Below are 18,407 nucleotides of genomic sequence, written 5' to 3' on the forward strand. Positions count from 1 at the left end.
TTCCACTCCCACTTCTTGTTCGGCCGTTGCTTGGTGGTCACTGGGCTGTTTCTTGCTAGCTGGTTGCATGGTGTTGCTGTCTGTCTGATTGCTATGATGTTACAGATGGTTGTTATGGTGTTTCTAAGTGGTTGCTAGTTGCTTGATACGATTTTGCTAATTGGTTGACATGATGCTGCCAGATGGATGCTGCTAGGTGGTTGCTATAGTATTTCACGGGGTTGCAATGGTGGTGACTAGTGGTTGTGACTAAGGGTGTTGCTAGATGGTTGCTGTATCAAGGTGACATAAGCAATGTGTAGTGGTTGCTATTATATTCCAATAATTATTTGATATCATATATTATATGATTTATACTGTTAAGTGAGATTGAGTGGGCGGGGCTACAACGTTGCATACACTGCTCACTCCCCAGTCCATAGACACAAAATTCACAAAATTCCCTGATGTCATGACAACCATTTCCCATCTACCACTGCTATCACTCACGCTATAGTTCTCGGGAGCTCTGAGGGCTTTTTAAATGTGGCACAGCCAATCGGAATAGATTGAAAAATGAAACATGACCGATTCTGAAACATAAAAAAGCTTTGGACGTTTTGGACGAGCAGCACCAGAGCTGCAAATCTGAATCTTCAGCAGCCAGTGCTTACACTCAGGCAGGACCAGAGGAACACACTGTTTGAATGCTTAAACAAGCAGCACTAATGCTGTAACTATGCACATGGCTGAGTATTGATCTGGTCCTGATTGGCAGCCTGTGCCGTACAGAAAAAAAGGCACCGGGGAGCAGTCAGAGAACAGGGATGCTGCAAGGGAGTCGGCATGAAATATATATATATATATATGTATAAATATATATATATGTCTCAAAGGCAAATGACTACCATTTCAACATACTCAACACACACACAGCATCGCACAGGAACTGACATATCCAGGCATTCCAGAGGAAAATGAAAAAGCATCCTCACTCAGAGACAGCTACCGTCCTCCTGTCTCCAATCATCACCACCCCCTCCAAATTACCACATGGAGACGGATGCACCAGTGAGCACAGCCACTGCAGAGTCCACAGCAGGAGCCAGAAAGCTAAAGCATGCACGACAACGGATAAGCGCCCCATTTACTGCTTTAACGCTCAGCCGTGAACAAACCTGGAAGCCATGAAGGACTGCTAGCAGCGCGGCGCGTCTCCCTGCTTCATTCAGCCGGCCTCCACGCAGCCTGAGGATGGAGTGATGCGGAGGCGGATCCCAGCTGTCTCACACAAGCTTGCTCATTTCCTCCCTTTCACATCCCTACTCTCTTTCTCCATCTCACGTTCTCCAATCAGAGGGCTACAGGGGTGTGAGATCGTGCAGAATGATCTCTCCCTGTCTTTCCCGCGCTCTCGTCGCTCTCTCTCTCTCTGTCTCGGGGAGCCAGTGAAGAGGAGAGCATAGAGGAGGGCGATGGCTTCTGCATAAATGGCCCCTACCCAAGGTCCTTCATTATTCATGCTTTTCATGAATGGAGCCGTGATCGTCAGCGGCGGCCGCCGCAGCGCCACTTTTTACGCCTCGTTTTCTCTGCCTGAACACCCCTCCCCCATTCCCAGTCAATAGCACCATCACCACCACTACCACCACCACCAACCCCCACCTACTCCTTCATGCACCATACCAGGGTTAGCAATAGAGCTCGACGTATAGACAAAGTACCGTACACTGATTATGCTGTGACTTACACTATATGTCCAAATGTCTGTGGACACCCATTCAGTTACTTTAAGTTGCACCTATTGCTGCAGACACAGATGAGCAAAAATCGAGAGAAGTATTGCCAATAGAATAGGACTCTCTGGAGCAGATAACAATGAACCTATTGGCACCATGCCTCCTAATGGCAGACGGGGTCTAGAGGGGTAAAAAAAAAGCTCCCCAGCATTGAGGAGAAGGATTCTGGAAGGAGATGTCACACAATGCTAGCTGTAATGCAGTGTGAAGGCATTCTGGAGTGATGGGATCAACTGACCAGTTATTAATGGAATAGCAGAGTGATAAGCAGCTTCTTGAAGGTTCCAAGATAAGAAGATACTCAGGGTCAAACAAAGGTCGACAGCTTGTTCCTCCAATGAGGAACCAGGAATGGAAAGGTAAAGTCTTGAGTCAGACTTCATGTCATGATGGGGGATAAAATCATAATAAGTGAAAGCTTGTCGAAGAAGAGGTTAGCCACGTGTGTGTGACTTCTTGAGGGGTAGTGAGCTCTTCAACTTCTACTAGTCTAATTTCAGATGCTCAGACTAAGAGAAGAGTTTAAATTAAAATGACACATTTATAATCATTTTTAAAGGAGACAAATGTCAATGCAGTTCGATAGCAGTCATTTATTGCATTTAATAAAATTACAGTTAGGTAAAAGGTCAGTGGAGCAGTAAGTAATGCATTCACTCATGACAAGCTGTCAAGAAATTGATTTTTTTGGGGGGTCATGACTCTGTCATTACTTAAGTCTGAGAAGGTGACTTATGTTTTGGGCCGGACAGAGCACTGTCCTTAAAAAAGGACAGCTTTTTATGTCCCTCTGTTTCCACTATATGACACCAGCTGCCCAGCATTTGACATCACTTACAGAGATGAGATTAGTGACAGTCCGAGTCCAGCGTCTATTGGCAATGTTAGCATTGGATCTCACATTGTAACCAAAAACCAAACAAGCAAAACCTCAAATACCAAACATGTCTTGGCTGATTGACTGCATCTGTTGTAAGTGACCAATCATGTTCATTTGATTCTTTTCCAAACTATTCCTTTAAGCCCAGTCCACACCTTTACTTTGTCCCAGGAACCTCCTTCCTATTACTTTATTGTTAGCATTTGGAGATGTGAGCCTGTGCAGAATCCTCACTCTCAGGCCACATTGGGTTCTGACTAATGCTTGATTGGGTGTCTGTGTGTGTGTGTGTGTGTGTGTGGGTCATTCTCCCAGTCAGAGCCCATCTGTGCATTTGGGCCCTGAGGTGACGGGGGCAGAACTGAGTCGCAGCTGGGTCTGCAACACGACTACCATCAAACCATCTCTGCACTACAACAGAGGTGCAGTAAAAGGGTGAAGCAGCTTCCCTACATCTAACGAGCACAGTATGTTCTCAAACCTCAGCTTATTTTTCAATATAATTCAATGCAATTATGAACAGAAGGAAAACTAGTGTTCAACAAACGTTGCAATTCAACTGGTGCTTTGAAAAAAAAATGCATATAGCAATGCCGCTGCCTGACCTAACTCAATTAAAGAGCTGAAACTGTACTATAGTGAAAGTATGGTACTGTATCCCAATCTAACTCAATTAAAGAGCTGAAACTGTACTATAGTGCAAGTATGGTACTGTATCCCAATCTAACTCAATTAAAGAGCTGAAACTGTACTATAGTGCAAGTATGGTACTGTATCCCAATCTAACTCAATTAAAGAGCTGAAACTGTACTATAGTGCAAGTATGGTACTGTATCCCAATCTAACTCAATTAAAGAGCTGAAACTGTACTATAGTGAAAGTATGGTACTGTATCCCAATCTAACTCAATTAAAGAGCTGAAACTGTACTATAGTGAAAGTATGGTACTGTATCCCAATCTAACTCAATTAAAGAGCTGAAACTGTCCTATAGTGAAAGTATAGATACTAATAATTTGGGTTATAGGGTGGGGCAAATTTTAAGTGAATAACTAAATAAATAAATTGAATAATAATGGAATAATAATGTGAACTGTTGCAGTTTATGGGTTAAAATATTAATAAAAATGACATTCCACCAACGTGTCGGGCCCCTACTGGAAAAGTCCTTATTCATCATCGCTCTTTATCATATCAGAGAGCTCTGAGGCCATCAGACACTGCTGGTGCAGTGGGGTCATTGCCCGGCACACTTAAATCAAGTCGTCAATGAGCCACTGCAGTACGGAAATGTGACCGAATTGATTTTAGCCGTGGAGCGCTGAGTGGACACACAGCATCGCAATCATGGACCCATTTTTATAGTTCTTGCTGGAACTGTTGGTAGGTATCAACCATGATTTTTACTTATTTGCTTTTGAAATCCATCAAAAACACCACAAACAAGCATTAAATGAATTACGTAAAAACCTAATTTACATATTTACATATTTTAACAATATCAATATTTACTCCATTTATCAATGGAGTTGGGATTGGTGACAGTCTGTGTCCAGTGTCTGTTAGCGACATTAGCCTAGCATCTCTTGGCGTAATCTAAAGAAGCACCCAACAGACATCAAACATGTCTTGGCTGACTGACTGAATCTGGAGTCAGTGATAACGAATCAATCCTGCGAAGTTTTCCGATTAACTACTCCCTTAATATAACTGCAGGTTTCACGCCAGCCAGCAGGTGGCAGCCCCATCAGAAATGCACAATGCATGGAACCAGCTACCAAGTGTCCACTCAGCAATTCATGAGAATGACTAGCTATACAGCCGGTGAATCTGCGACAGGGTCATGGGCGTCCAAGGATGTGATTCATGGAGACCCCAAATCACAACTCGCTGAACTTGCAGCAGACGGGAGGATCTGCTGCTAACGTTGTGGTGTCGGCTACCACAGGACACCTTCAGAGGTCTTGTGGACTCCATGCCCTGATGGGTCAGAGCAAAGGTTGAAAAAGTGAACACTTTACTCAAGATACACTACATGGACAAAAGTATTGGGACACCTACTCATTGCTCGCTGAGGGCATTGCTGTGAGGATCTATTCAGCGACCAGAGTGTTTGTGAGGTCAGGATTTTTGGATGACGATCACCACCCCACCTCATCATCCCCAACCCCATCCATCATTCCAGAGAACACAGCTAGTTCCACTGCTCCACAGCTCAATGCTGGGGGGCTTTATACCCCTCTATAACCCCATCTGGCATTAGGTGGCATGGTGCCAGTATTCTATATATTGGCAATACTTCAAGTTTAGAAGGGGTGTCCACAAACATTTGGACATTTAGTGTTTAGTTTATTTATTATATCACACCCAGTTCACCAAGGATTGGCCAAACATTGCACATTGCTGCCTTGATGCCACTGTGCATACGCCTGCTGCTTCTGACCCACTTTACTGGGACCGTCCCCCCATTGTAGAGCTCAGAGGAGGGGGGAGATGCTCACGTGACACCCCCCCCCCCCAAACACACACACACACACACACACACACACACACACACACCTACACTTGGAAGCACATTCTTTATGTGCACTGACATGGCAGCATTAAAACTAGAACAGGAAGAGCCCACTGAAGCCGCGTCATAAACCGGGATTAAAGCAGCGGTTAACCCTCATTCCGCCGCTGCCGCCGCCTCGGCTGCAAAAGCCTCAGCCACTTGATCGCTACTCTTCTACACAGTGAAACAAAAGACTTATTATTAGAGTTTATTATTATTATTATTATTACTCACTTATTACCCCTCTGAAACGCCCAGGTGACAGCAGCAGGCTGTCAGGCCTTCGTTATCGCCCAGGGCGATCCCGAGCCACCGCCCACAGGCCCAAACAAGGACTTCCGCCTTAGTGACATCATGTTCGTGTTCATGTGTGTTCGGTTCAGTTGAGTCGGTTCATGTTCATTAACTTTCATGTGTGTTTTGGTTCAGTTGTAATCGTTCATTGCTGAGTTCATGTGTTTCACCTGGGACTGGGGGTACTTAAGGAGCCTCGACCCCATGGCTCAATGCCGAGAATTGTATTGTTTGGGACCTTGAGGTCGCCTAAGAGGTTCAGGTTATATCCACGTTATCAGTGAGGCTCGCTCACTCACGGTCTGGATTTACTGGCTACCCACGTCCCAGCTAGGTGACCCACGCTCACGGCAGTTCCAGTTTTTGCTCAGTAGCTGGTCCCCCAGCTCTCCCCCCTTTGTCGTTATAGCGTCGTTTAAGGGCAGTTTACGTTAGCCCAGGCTCTGCCTGCAGGATTCCTCATTTAGCCCTTTTTTGTATCCTTGGTTCTTGTTAATAAACAGCTTGCTTTGACTCCATCTTTGCGAGTGTTAATCCCTCTGTGTCTGGCCTAGCATGCCATGACACAGGCTCAGACCTCCTTTATGAAATTCTATACGCCTGAAAGGAAGAGACTAATCAACAAATCAAGACAAATCAAATGACCAGGACTCATCTGTAACCCCAGATTCAGCTGATCAGCCAAGACAGGTTTAACATCTGATGTGTGCTTGTTTAGTTTAAAACAGACTATGCTAGGCTAACGCTGCTAAGAAACACTGCTGTTAGACTGTCACCAATTTCAACCCGGTTAATACCTTCAAAATTCTCTCAGAGACCTTTGTAAACAAGCTGTGGTCTTTTTGGTAAACTGGCATGGATGGATCAATCATGTTCATTTGACTTCTGCCACTAGGTGCACTTTATGTCCAAATGTCTGTGGACACCTCTTCTAATAAATGCATTCAGCTACTTTAAGTTGCACCCACTGTTGCTGACACAGATGTGCAAATGCACACACACACAGCTGGAGTAGATAAACATGGAGCTATTGACACCATGCAGCCTCTTAATGTCAGGCGTGGGCTATAGAGGGGTATAAAGCCCCCCAGCATTGAGCTCTGGAGCACTGGAAGTACTGTGTTCTCTGGAATGATGGATGGTGGAGCTTCATCCAGTACTTTTGAGATGATCATCCAACATCCTGACCTCACTAACATTGAATGCAATCAAATCCTCACAGCAATGCTCCTTCTTCCCTGGACAGTCTGTATCTCTTTAAGGAAGCACATGGTCTTTAAGGAAGCACATGCTGTCCTCACAGGAACCTGTCGTTGTTGACTTCCTCTGAAGCTCCACCCACTCACTAGTCCCTCTCCCAGCACTCACACACAGCAACACACGACTGGAACTGAAACCCAATGGCTCATCTCTAATTCGCCGGTGAGCGCTCTCGCACTCCTCTCGCGTATTTGCTCAAAACATTCGCTGACCCATTTGACTCGCCAGCACATGCCAGGTAGGTCAAAACTGACCCAGTTTTGGCCTGGGTGCCAGGTCAGACCGGCAGCCTAAATGATCTGGCAACCGACCAAAGGCAGTAATCAACACGTGATCGCTTAAAAAGCGCGAAAGATCAGTAAATGCACTGTCACTCTCCTCTCGCGCCGAGATTGCGTAATGCACTTCAGAGTGGCAGACCCCCTGATCAAAGGTGAGCTATTAGTCATCAAAGTATGAAGCAAAAAAAAAAAAAAAAGCACTGAGTCACGCTAATCCCCCTCCGCTCTCGCGCCGAGCCCGAAATAAAGCGGCCGCTGCCAAACGCAGAGAGCCTGCTAAACAGGGCAGAGCCTTATATAACCGCCCAGCTAAACGCTAAGTGTGCCAGTCAACTGGGTTCCTCTCTCCGAGGCTCGGCTTTAGGCAGGTTGGGGGAGGCGGGGTAGAAAGCGGGGCATCCCTGCCCCACCCTCCCCCTCTGACTGACTGTAGTCTTAATCTGGACGAATGTGGGTAAAGCACCAGTCCCTTCGCTGTCAGAGCGGGGGCGTCCCCTGCGCTGGTTCTTTAGCACTCAAGCACTGGCATTGTAACCAAAGCTGGAGCTAACCCCTTAAAGCCTACACTCCTACCGAAAAGGGTCCTATCTAGCACCAACAGAAGGTTCCTTAAGTGCTTTTTGGTGCTACAGCGGCTAGCAGTGGTTCTCAAACTGAGCCTTCCTTGGTGTCATGAGTTGGAGCAAACCTATGGACCATCTGGAGGTACCTGAGGTACCGTATATATTCCTGTATGGGAACTACTAATGATTTCAGGCCATAGCAAAGCCATACACAGCAGCTCCTCCATCTTTTAGTCCTTGAGGAACTTTGGAGTTCTTTCAACTGGAAGTGTGGAGTTGCTTAAGATGCTATTCTTGAAGGTTCCTCAAAGCACCTCAAGAGGTTCCTTCACAGTTTCAAATGGAAGAACCTCCAAAAGGTCCTCAAGGAAAAACCCATTTGCAGTACTTTGGCTTTGAGTGTAGATCCTCTCCTAAGGGTATGGGATCCATATAAGGATCCGCCCACAAATGCATTCTTTTATAGCAACTGTTGCTAGGTTGGACAAGCTTATACAAAAATATATAATACCCAAAGAATTTAGCAAAAAGGTTTAATATGGTACTAAAAGGGTTCTTTGTGTTTCTTTCTGGTGCTTCACAGAACGTATTTCTAAAGGTTCTTTAAAGAACCCAATACGACCATTTTCCATCAAAGACGAGAGAACCGTTCAAATGGTTCTTATGCATGGTTCTATTCAGATCCACCAACTATACAAAAGTACATTATTACAAAAAAGAGGGTTCTTCAAAGGTTTTTAGGTTGTGTGTGGAACCATGACAACCCAAAGAACCTTTGAATGCTTTAACCCTTTGAAGAGTTGTTTTTTGTATTAGTGGAAAAACATTCTATCAATATAGAACCCTTTTTGATCTAGCACCCTAGCAGGTTCAGTTGTAACAGTTGGGGAACCCTTTATGGTGCTACACAGAACGTATTTTTACAGGATCTTCAAATAACCATATTCAACAGTTTCTGTTTTGCTTCAATTGTAGATCAATTCATAAGGAAAATAGGTCCATATACGGGCATTCACATAATGCGACCTGTGCATGCTCCGCCCACTGATGCATTCTTTCATAGCAACTGTCGCCAGGTTGGACAAGCTTTACAAAAACTCACACTCAATCTAAAACAAACTGCAAAAAGGTTTAATACGGTACCAAAAAGGTTCTTTAACTTGTAAGAGCTGTGGAACCCTTTCTGGTGCTACACAGAACTTACTTCTAAGGGATGTTTAAAGAACCTAATAGAACCGTCCCTTCATCCAAGCGAAGAACCGTTTAACCATTCAGATGGCTTTTTGAGTTGTCGTTGTGCTATATAGAACCGTCAAAGATCGCAAAGATGGCGTATGGAACCATGACAGAACCAGAATGTGACCTTCACAGAATGTGACCTGTGCTCCGCCCGTAGAGCTAGTTTTCATAAGGATCGTTAAAGAACCCTATACCACAGTTTCTCCACAATAAGAGCTGCCAAAGTTGTAAAGAACCGCAACAATTACTAACTAAAGAACCACTGAAGAACCCCTTTTATAAGGGTGTCCATAGTGTTGAGTTTCATAGAGTTGTTTCATAGACTTGTTGAAGGATCTACAAAACTACTGCAATCATCTTAGAACTGTTCCAGTGTGGAGGTAGGAACCTTAAGAACCCTTAAAACAAGGGTTCTCCAAGGGTTCTTTAGTAAAGAAGATTTTAGGCAGTGGTTACATTTCTATATCTATAGAACCGTGACAACCTAAAGAACCATTCCAATGCTTAAATGGTTCCTTCCCTGTTGCTCAGAAAGAAAGCCTCTTGCTGATGGTTCTTTACAGAACCTTTACAGAACCTTCTAAAGGAAATGGTTCTATATAGCACCAAGAAAGATACTACAGTACTACACCGGGCCCTTTTTGAGTGTAATAACTGTATAATTAGCCTTCAGAGCTCAATAACAAATACGGAGCTCTGCAGGATGTCGCAGTTCGGATCGGAGGGATAAGAGCAGGACGTGCAGAGTGGACCGAGGAGCGGTCAGCGGTCGGCAGCTTCCTATAGCGCTGCTGATGCTCTCTCCTCCTGCGGCACAGCGGAGCGCGGCACTAAAAATATCCACCAGCCGGCAGGAGGAGATGCGCACACACACATATAATATGTATACACACACACACACACACACACACACACACACACATGAGCAGTAGCAGCGGCACTGCAGTGGAAGAGGAGAAGGCTAAGACTTCTAGGTTCTGAGGCTGTCCAGGCAAGTGCTGCAGCCAAGAGGGGTCATCCAGCAGTGCTGGACTGCAGGAGCTGTGCAGGCATCTTAAAGGGAAAGTCTGGCATTTTCCGAAGTGTTGTTTATCAGCTGCGTCTGTAGCACACGGTCGACTAGCATGGACGCCTGACTCCAAACACGCTTGCAATAGAAGCCAAAGGGCAGGTGCTTCAGCGAGTGCCCATTGACTCCCATTGCGTTTTGAAAAAACAGGTCATTTTAAGTACGGGGAAAAGCTATGCAGTGACCGTCTGTGGTAAATGAGCACATTTACAGGTGTTGCAGATGCAGCAGATAGAGATTTAGAGGAAACACTGTGAGGCTACTTATTCCACAGCAAACTAATGAAATGTACGGTGTGTGCACATGAGACTGAGGGCTTGAACTGGGGCCTACATGTGGCGGAAGGGGTTAACATGCTTGACTCAATGATCTTAAGGCACATAAGCCGAAATCCAGGATGAATTATTCAGTATACTCTACAAAACCACCACGTAGGCATGCAGTCACCATTCAGCGAGGCCGAATTTGAAGCCGGGAGCTGTCCGCGGTCCTGAAGAGGTTAAAGGGTTAAGCCAGGTGCAGCCTCGCCAGGGATGAGGGTAAAGGCAGCGTCGTTCCTTACCAGGCGAGCTTGAAGCCTTTCATTAGTGCAGTAAGGGCTGTCCCGTTGCCATAGCGTCGTCTCCCCACTCGGCTGGCCAGTCGTCCAGTGGCATGGCGGGGGTCAGGGGGAAAGTCCTGAGCGCTATCGCCTCGGCCATGTGATCTGGCTCGGCTAACGCATCATTCGTCTCGTTTCCAGGCGAGCCCGGCTTGTCTGAGCCTGAGCCTCTCACCAGGCTGTGTGTGTGTGTGTGTGAGCTGCGTCCGCTCACTCATACACACACACATATAGACACACTCTCTCCAAAATGCAGCAGAAGCCTCCCTCTCACGCGCACTCTCTGCCCTACTGCAGATAAAAAGCCCAAGCCGCTCTTGCCGGACTCCTGCACAGACTGAGCATGCTCCGTTACCCGCAAGCCCCTCCTCCTCCTCCCCAGCCTGTTCTCCACAGTCTGCTTCCTCTCTGAACGAAACAATTGCTCTCTCGCTCTCTCTCTCTCTCTCTCTCTCTTTCTATGTGTCTCCCTTTTCATCCAGTGCAGCAGTATCTCTCGCCCCTTTTTTCCTGAGCTTTTGGATGAGTGTGTGTGGGTGTGTGGGTATGTGTCTGTGTGTGACTCGCGACGGGCTCGATCAGCCCAGCAGCTGGCCCTCTAATCCCTTAATGCAGGATAGACGGTGCACTCTGGGAAATACGTGTGTGTGTGTGTGTGTGTGTGTGTGTGTGTAAAGCAGCTCTAACGTGGTGCAGGCAAAACATCACAACAAACATTTGATCAATTCCTGTCACCAACAAAAAGGTTCTTTAAGGGTTCTGTAGTAAAGGCTGGGGTTATATATAGCCTATATAGTAGAACCGTGACAACCAAGAGATCCAGCTGAATGCTGAAGAGGTTCTTTGCCTGGTAAATGGTTCTTATACATAATGGAGAACTTCTTGTACACGGTTCCTAACTGCCATGAAGTTTCTAGCTGGTTATTTATATAAGGTTGCTAGGTGGTTGCTATGGTATCCCAGGTGGTTGCTATGGTGCAGCGAGTGGTCACTGTGGTACCCTAATGTGGCTGATTGGGTGTTACTAGCATATCTGGGACATAAGAATGGTGTTATAGTGTTGCCAGGTGGTTGCTATGGTATCCCAGAATGAGTCCTATGGTATTGCTAATGACTTGATATCCCAAGAGGTTGCCATAGTGTCTCAGGTGGTCGGTTGCTATGGTGTAGCGAGTGGTCACTGTGGTACCCTCATGTGGCTGATTGGGTGTTACTAGCATATTTGGGACATAAGAAGGGTGTTATAGTGTTGCCAGGTGGTTGCTATGGTATCCCAGAATAGGTCCTATGGCATTGCTAATGGCTTGCTATGGTTTTGGTAGGTGCTTGCTAAGCAGTTGCCTTGGTATCCCAAGTGGTTGCCATAGTGTCTTAGGTGGTCGGTGGCTATGGTGTCCCAGGTGGTTGCTATGGTGCAGGAAGAGGTCACTGTGGTACCCTCATGTGGCTGATTGGGTGTTACTAGCATATTTGGGACATAAGAAGCGTGCTATAGTGTTGCCAGGTGGTTGCTATGGTATCCCAGAATGGGTCCTATGGTATTGCTGATGGTTTGCCTTGGTGTCCCAAGTGGCTGCCATAGGTTGTTAGGCCGGTTGCTATGGTGTCCTAGGTGGTCATTGTGGTACCCCTACGTGGTTGGTTGGGTGTTTCTAGTGTATCTGTATCATTGTGACAATAGAAAAGTTCTAGGGTGTTGCCAGGTGGTTGGTATGGTTATTAGATGACTACTATAGTGTTCCTAGGTGGTTTCTATGCCATTGGTAGGTGCTGGCTAAGCAGTTACCATGGTCTCTGGCACCACTACAGTAGCAGCAGCAGATCCTAGCAGCAGTTGTCCTGTAAGTTGTGAGGTAGGGCCTTCATAAGCACCAATAAGCCTTGAGTGGCCATGACTCTGCTGTCGGTTCACCGGCTGTCCGTCCTTGGACCACTTTAGGAAGGTACTGCCTACTGCATACCGGGAACACCCCACAGGACCTGCCTGATGTTCGGGTGATTAGCCAGCAACATTCGCCCAAAGAACCCATCCCCGTCATTTGCATACTGCTTACTGTCAGCAACAACTGTTCCTTTAATGAATTCAGAGCCACTGTAGTGATCTATGGCACTGTATGTTCATGCATATGTGTGTGTAGTGTCCGAGCTGTAGCCTAGGGTAGCTAATGTTCTCTAAAGTGCCCCAGTGGCCAGCAGTTTGGCATGCTGTCAGCAGCACGGTGGTGGGGGTGGTGTGTGCTGAGTCACTGTCCCCTCTGTGCGAACACGACCACACACCACCACACAGCAACAGCTGCACTACCAAGATTGTTCTACACGGTTTCCAGTAGCATCGCAATGGAGAGCTAAATCAGCCTCGCTGAACTGGGATCAGTTTTATTTATGCTTCAAATTTATTATGGGATGTTACGCATATGACTGCTACTGGCTGAGATTTTCTCTAGCATTCCTGTAGCACTCATAATTACACATAATTAAAGGGCCCATATCATGCAAACGAACATCTGTGATGTGCAAATGCAAAGGTGTCCCAATACTTTTGTCCATATAGTGTGAGCCTGTTTGTTCTGTTTGATGGCTAGATGACTGGGGAAGGCAGAACATCTCCGAAACATCAGGCAGGTCAGTATGCAGTGGTCCGTAATTGACCAAAAGTGCAGGTTGCGATCCGTGAAGGCCCCACCTCGCAGCTCACAGGACCTAAATGAGGTTCTGCTGGTCACGTCTTGGTGCCAGATTCCACAGGATACCTTCTGACATCTGGTGAATTCCTTGATGGGTCAGAACTGTTTTGGTGGTTCGAGAGGGACCTGATGTCCAGTATATTTCCGGAGCTACACTCGTAAAGGCACATGTCGCTGCTTCTCAGAGCTCTGCAGGCTGTGGTGCTGAACGGACAGCTCCATCAGTAAACCGACAGCACTGTGGAGCACCCGGACACCCAGAGCAATCAGCTCAACATAACCAAATCCCCAGCACTTTCCTGATTATACATCAAACTGATTTGTTTGTCCGGCCCTCCCCTCAGCTGCTGCAGCCCAAAGACACTTTGCATTGCACTGATTTCCACTGACGTGAATCTAATGACCCATTGATTCCACCTCTGTAGCAGGAACTGAGTCCAGAATCTCAAAACTGGCTGTAATGTTTGGTTGCCTCCATGGCAGCTCAGTTCCACCTCCATTGGGTGCTTCTCCAGACCACTTTAGTCACCCTGGAGTCACCTTAATGTGTTTCTGACCCTACTGTGCCAAAAGTCTCACTTGTACAACCTCGTCAACCTCCTGATAAGACCGATAAGACCGTCTGGATGTCACAGAGGCTTTAGTGAAAAGTCCATCACTATCCCGTTCAACAGCCGACCCTGTTTGTGTCGGTTTACCCCTTGTCCAGATTTTAACTCAAGCTTCTTTTAGAGACTGTACTGTATACTGTAAAATATATACTCGGGGGGGGGGTACCTTGCCTTTCACTTGGTATGTACCCCTCAAGAATGGGGGGTTAGGGCCCATACACCCAGTCTTCAGACTCCATTTATGGGAAAGTCTCATGGGAAAAGATGGCCCCTGTAGCAACCTTCCATAGGCCGCCTACATTTCCCTGAGATACTGCCTATTTTTTGCGGGATGAACTATGATTTTTTGGTAAAGCGTTGAAGGTTATTCAGAGCTCAGTTTCGATCAACAAAAAAGGGGTAAAAAATGAAACAGCAAAGGTGAAGTTAAGCTTAATTGGACCTTAAGGACCGAGCTGTACCATGGGGAACAGAAAGGTACCCATGCACTACCTTCATTTCTGACAGTGTAACAATGTTACCCTTTCCAGTGCATCCTTGAACTTTGCAACTGGAGAGCAGGAAAAATGGGCCAATCTTGGAAACATCAGGCAGGTCTTCTGGGGTGTTCCTAGTGTGCAGTGGTCAGTAATAAATTGCCCAAAAGTGCCCTAAGATAGGGCAGCAGGGTCATGGAGAACCATGGCTCATTGATGCGATCCCATCTCTGAGGAAGTCTCTGCTCGTCTGTGTCGGCAGCAATGGGTGCAACTTAAGGTAGCTGAATGTCTTCATTAGAAGGGGTGTCTACAAACATTTGGACATAAAGTGCACACCCTAAATGGTATCATTCAGTAACTACATGGTAAACAATACAAGTTATCATAGGGGCACAGGGGTCCTCCAGGAGCAGGGTTCTAGACCACCTTCCACCTTTTGTGCAAGAGTAAGGACCCCGTTAGAAGAGCACAGGTTTAGGTGCTGATCTTCTCTGTGAACTCCAGACACTCTAGAGATTTGTTCCGTTCCACCAGCAGCTCACCTGATTTACTGTAAGGAAGGACTGATTAAATAAACTAGGTGCCGGACAGGAACTGGAAATTCCGACGACGTATTCTAAAGTCCTTCTCAGACAAACAGCTTTCCATATTTTCACAGAGTTTTCCACAACCTGGCATTGCAACAGGGCACACAGCTTTCGTCTGTACACCCTCCATCCTTGCCCCAGAGGCCCCTCAACGGAAGTATCATTTGGAGATATTGCTCTTTCCATAGCTCTTCTCCGATTTCCCAGACTAAGGCGAGTGAGCAGGGCTGTGTGTAGCGGATTTCATCAACATGTTCCTTTGCCCTTGCAGGCCTCTCTGGGGACCGGCCTGGCTCCTGTTATCGCGCCGTTTCTGCAGACGCAGCGCTCCCTGGCTCCAGCTAGCGGGCGTCCCTGAGCATTCCAGCAGGAAGGGAGGCGGAGACCCCTCCCTCTCTGGTGTGTTTTCTAGCCACTCGGAGGCTCCAGTGCCAGCAAATCAGAGAGCAGATTGAGGAGTCAGGTGATGTGGTGATTGTCGTGCTCAGTTAGTGACCAATGCTGTAGATGCCGTGTGGCTGTGCGACTAATCCCTGACCCTGGACCAGCTTACACAGACACACATACACAGTGGCCTTCATTTGATGTCCTCACTTTAATTGTATTTCAGCAGCGTTATTTAGCCAACAGTCAATTTTGATCTTCTCCTTTCATTCATGCCCTCAGTCAACTGTCCTGGACCTTTAGGGCTTGTCCAAACTAGGCAAGCTTGGTTCCGTCCACTGCAAATGATTCTGTTAGTGTGGTTCGGCCAGGGCAACCCTGGTGCACCCAGAAAAAACTCGTGCACCACGGGACAGAATAATCAAGACAAGTTGTGAACCGCTGTTTCCTCTGTGAGAGCAGGAGTCCTCAGTTCCTCCAAAAGTGGGGAACAATAGGAATGTCCTTCAGAATGTCTCCTGCTGGACAGGCTTGACTTTGGGCTTATGTTATCTGCCTAAACTGAGATATGTGTCATGGCGTGTACGGCTAGACAAGACAGGATGAACACTCGCAGAGATGGAACTAAGCAAGGTGTGCAGCAATCTAAGGGTTAAAACTAGAACACAAACCTAAAGGGACAAAACAAGTGGCAAACACAACAAACCTGGGACTGGGAGGAGCAGGGAGAGACAGGAACTGAGCTAGGCAAAACTAAGGATATGCTAAATGGAAGGGGACAACAGAAACCACAAGCCTCGCTTGGGACACAGGGGGAAACTCTTACTGAAATCTGGAGTAAACAAAGGGAATAGCTGGAGAGCCTGCTACCAGACTAGATAGCAAGGCAAGCCCAACCTGACTGTACCATGACTGTCTCGTGAGCTGGGATCGCCAAGGAACCAGACTAGGATATCTCTAGGATCACGAATCAATTCACGGCAGAGAGTAGCAGTCAGTGAGCTGCCTAAATGCTCCCAGTCCCAGGTGCAACACATGATCGACAATTACTGGAACGAACACAAATGAATTCGAAACAAGGAGGAAGTCCTTATATGGGCCTGTGGCCGGCGGCCCGGGAACGCCCCCGGAGGAGGGCACGATAACGAGGGCCTGACAATATGCAGCATTGTGAAACACCTTCCTCCCTCGCTTTGGGCTTTGGTCCATGGAAAACTAACAAATTAAGTTAAAAACATGTATTCCATCATCTCTTCATCGGCTGTGAATCAGTAAATTAGGAACCACTGCTTGTCCTATGTTGGTGGAGTACCATGGTAACAGCATTTCTTTGTGTGGCTTAAGCCCCATATGGAAGGGGTTAGTTTTGCCATCAGCAGCCAGAGTCAGAGAGAGCACAATAGGCATTGCTCTCTCAGGGGTGGTTGGCTGATGGCACTTCCTCCCTACATCACTCTCAGTCGGCACTGGCGTCTGTTGGCTGTTGTTTCCTCGGAGTCGTCGCGAAAGTGGCGGCTACTCCCATCCCGTACGTAGGCTGTAGGTTACGCGACACAATGACTTACCTAAAGCTTCCAGAAGTGTCGTGCCTCTGAGGAGTCCCTTGGCTCGTCTTCTGGATTTGACTAAGGTTCGCCGCAGCCGTGAAGGACAGGAGGTATCTGTGCCATGGACAACGAAACGAAATGCCTCCTCAAGCGCCTCTATACTTAAAAGATACTTGCACGGGATTAACATAACCTGAGGTCATTTTTATACCTGCTGTTAGCTGCCGACCCTCATTCAGTGGGTCCTGGATGTTTGTTATGTCCTCATCCAGGGAGCTGGACCCGAGTGTAACCCACAGAGCTTTCCTGACATGAAAGGAATGGCTAATGACCTACCAAATCTGGAAGTTGGTGGACAGGCCTGGATAACTAAGTTTAAAGAACAAACAGCGGGACAGAGCCTGGCATTAGGCGACATCAAAGCCAAGGACATGACAAAGGAAGTCTTTACAGACCTGTTGCCTGGCAATGATCATCCACACAAATCTTCATGATGTCAAGCCCTCAACCCACACCGAAATGCACCATGGGATTCTATCACAGAGCAATATCCTACTTACAGGGGACCTTCAAGATTGGAGCATTGCAAGCTACACCATATGGACAAAAGTATTGGGACACCTGCTCTTTCATTGTTTCTCCTGCTTTTGTTGGAGCAACTGTCTCTGCTGTCCAGAAGGGTAAGGCTATCTACTAGATTCTGAAGAGTGAACATTGTCGTGAGGGTTTGATTGCATTTAGCCACAAGAGCATTTTCACAGTGATCACCACACCATCTCACCCCAGCTGCTATTTTGCGTATTCTGCAAAAATGTGCGCTCAAAATTCAGCAGTCAATCCAGTGTAAGCAGAAGCCCAAAAATCAACAAAATCCAATTTTCTCACCAAATCCAATATTTTTAAATGTTTTTTTTATGTGACCTATATCTGACGCTCATCTGACGAGTTCAAGCTCCTAAACCGATGCACATGCACAAAGGAGCAATGCTTTCAAGATTTTTATTTTCCTTTGACGCTGTAATAGCGCCCTCTTGTGGCGGTTGGTGCGATATGTGCCCTCTAATTTAGTCCAAACAGAGATATGTCAGCGGTCTGTTACCTCGCTATCCCACCACTGAACTGTCGCCCTTTTCCCGTCTCCTCGGCACGCATCTGTGAGGAATGCCGAGTCGGATTGACGAAAAAGCGGCATGAATTCCAATCTGGCTGCATATCGGATTGTGTCAGATTCCAACACCACATATGAAAGTGGCCTAAATCTGAATTCTGAAAAATGTCAGATTCAATGTGTGTTTTTTTTTTCTTCACACTGCCACACAGAGAACACATCTGATTGGATCGGATTTGGGCCACTTTTACCTCCAGACCACCGTTGTCAAGAAAACTGAGGCTTAGCGCTGCATCCGGACTCGAAAACTGCTTTCACACTCAGCCAAACAAACCAGATTCTCAGAGCAAACAGAAATGAAACTGGGTTCATCACGCTGCTGCAGATCATCTCAGTTATCGATGCCAAACGCACGATATTTAAACCTTTCCGATCAGCGGCAGCGTTCTACCCGTTCTCCCGCCTGCATGCGAACGCTAAATGCAG

The 18,407-nt window shown here is 46.8% G+C and overlaps 1 protein-coding gene across 9 annotated transcripts in view; it reads right to left on the bottom strand.

Annotated features, from left to right (window-relative positions):
• gramd1ba (GRAM domain containing 1Ba) overlaps nucleotides 1-18,407 on the bottom strand; it is an 86,935-nt gene that overhangs the window by 35,409 nt on the left and 33,119 nt on the right. For 2 of the 9 annotated variants that reach the window (XM_072658113.1, XM_072658112.1), the window contains exon 1: nucleotides 1,158-1,245. The exons of 6 other annotated variants lie outside the window; for them this stretch is intronic. In XM_072658113.1, the coding sequence (XP_072514214.1) occupies nucleotides 1,158-1,168 (11 nt within the window). In that variant the 5' untranslated portion in view covers nucleotides 1,169-1,245. Of the gene's footprint in view, nucleotides 1-1,157; nucleotides 1,246-10,482; nucleotides 10,803-18,407 lie in introns of those variants that run through there. One more of the 9 variants, XM_072658111.1, reaches the window with a different exon arrangement.

This window comes from Salminus brasiliensis, chromosome 16 (assembly GCF_030463535.1).
Source record: "Salminus brasiliensis chromosome 16, fSalBra1.hap2, whole genome shotgun sequence".
Classification (NCBI taxonomy): Eukaryota; Metazoa; Chordata; class Actinopteri; order Characiformes; family Bryconidae; genus Salminus; species Salminus brasiliensis.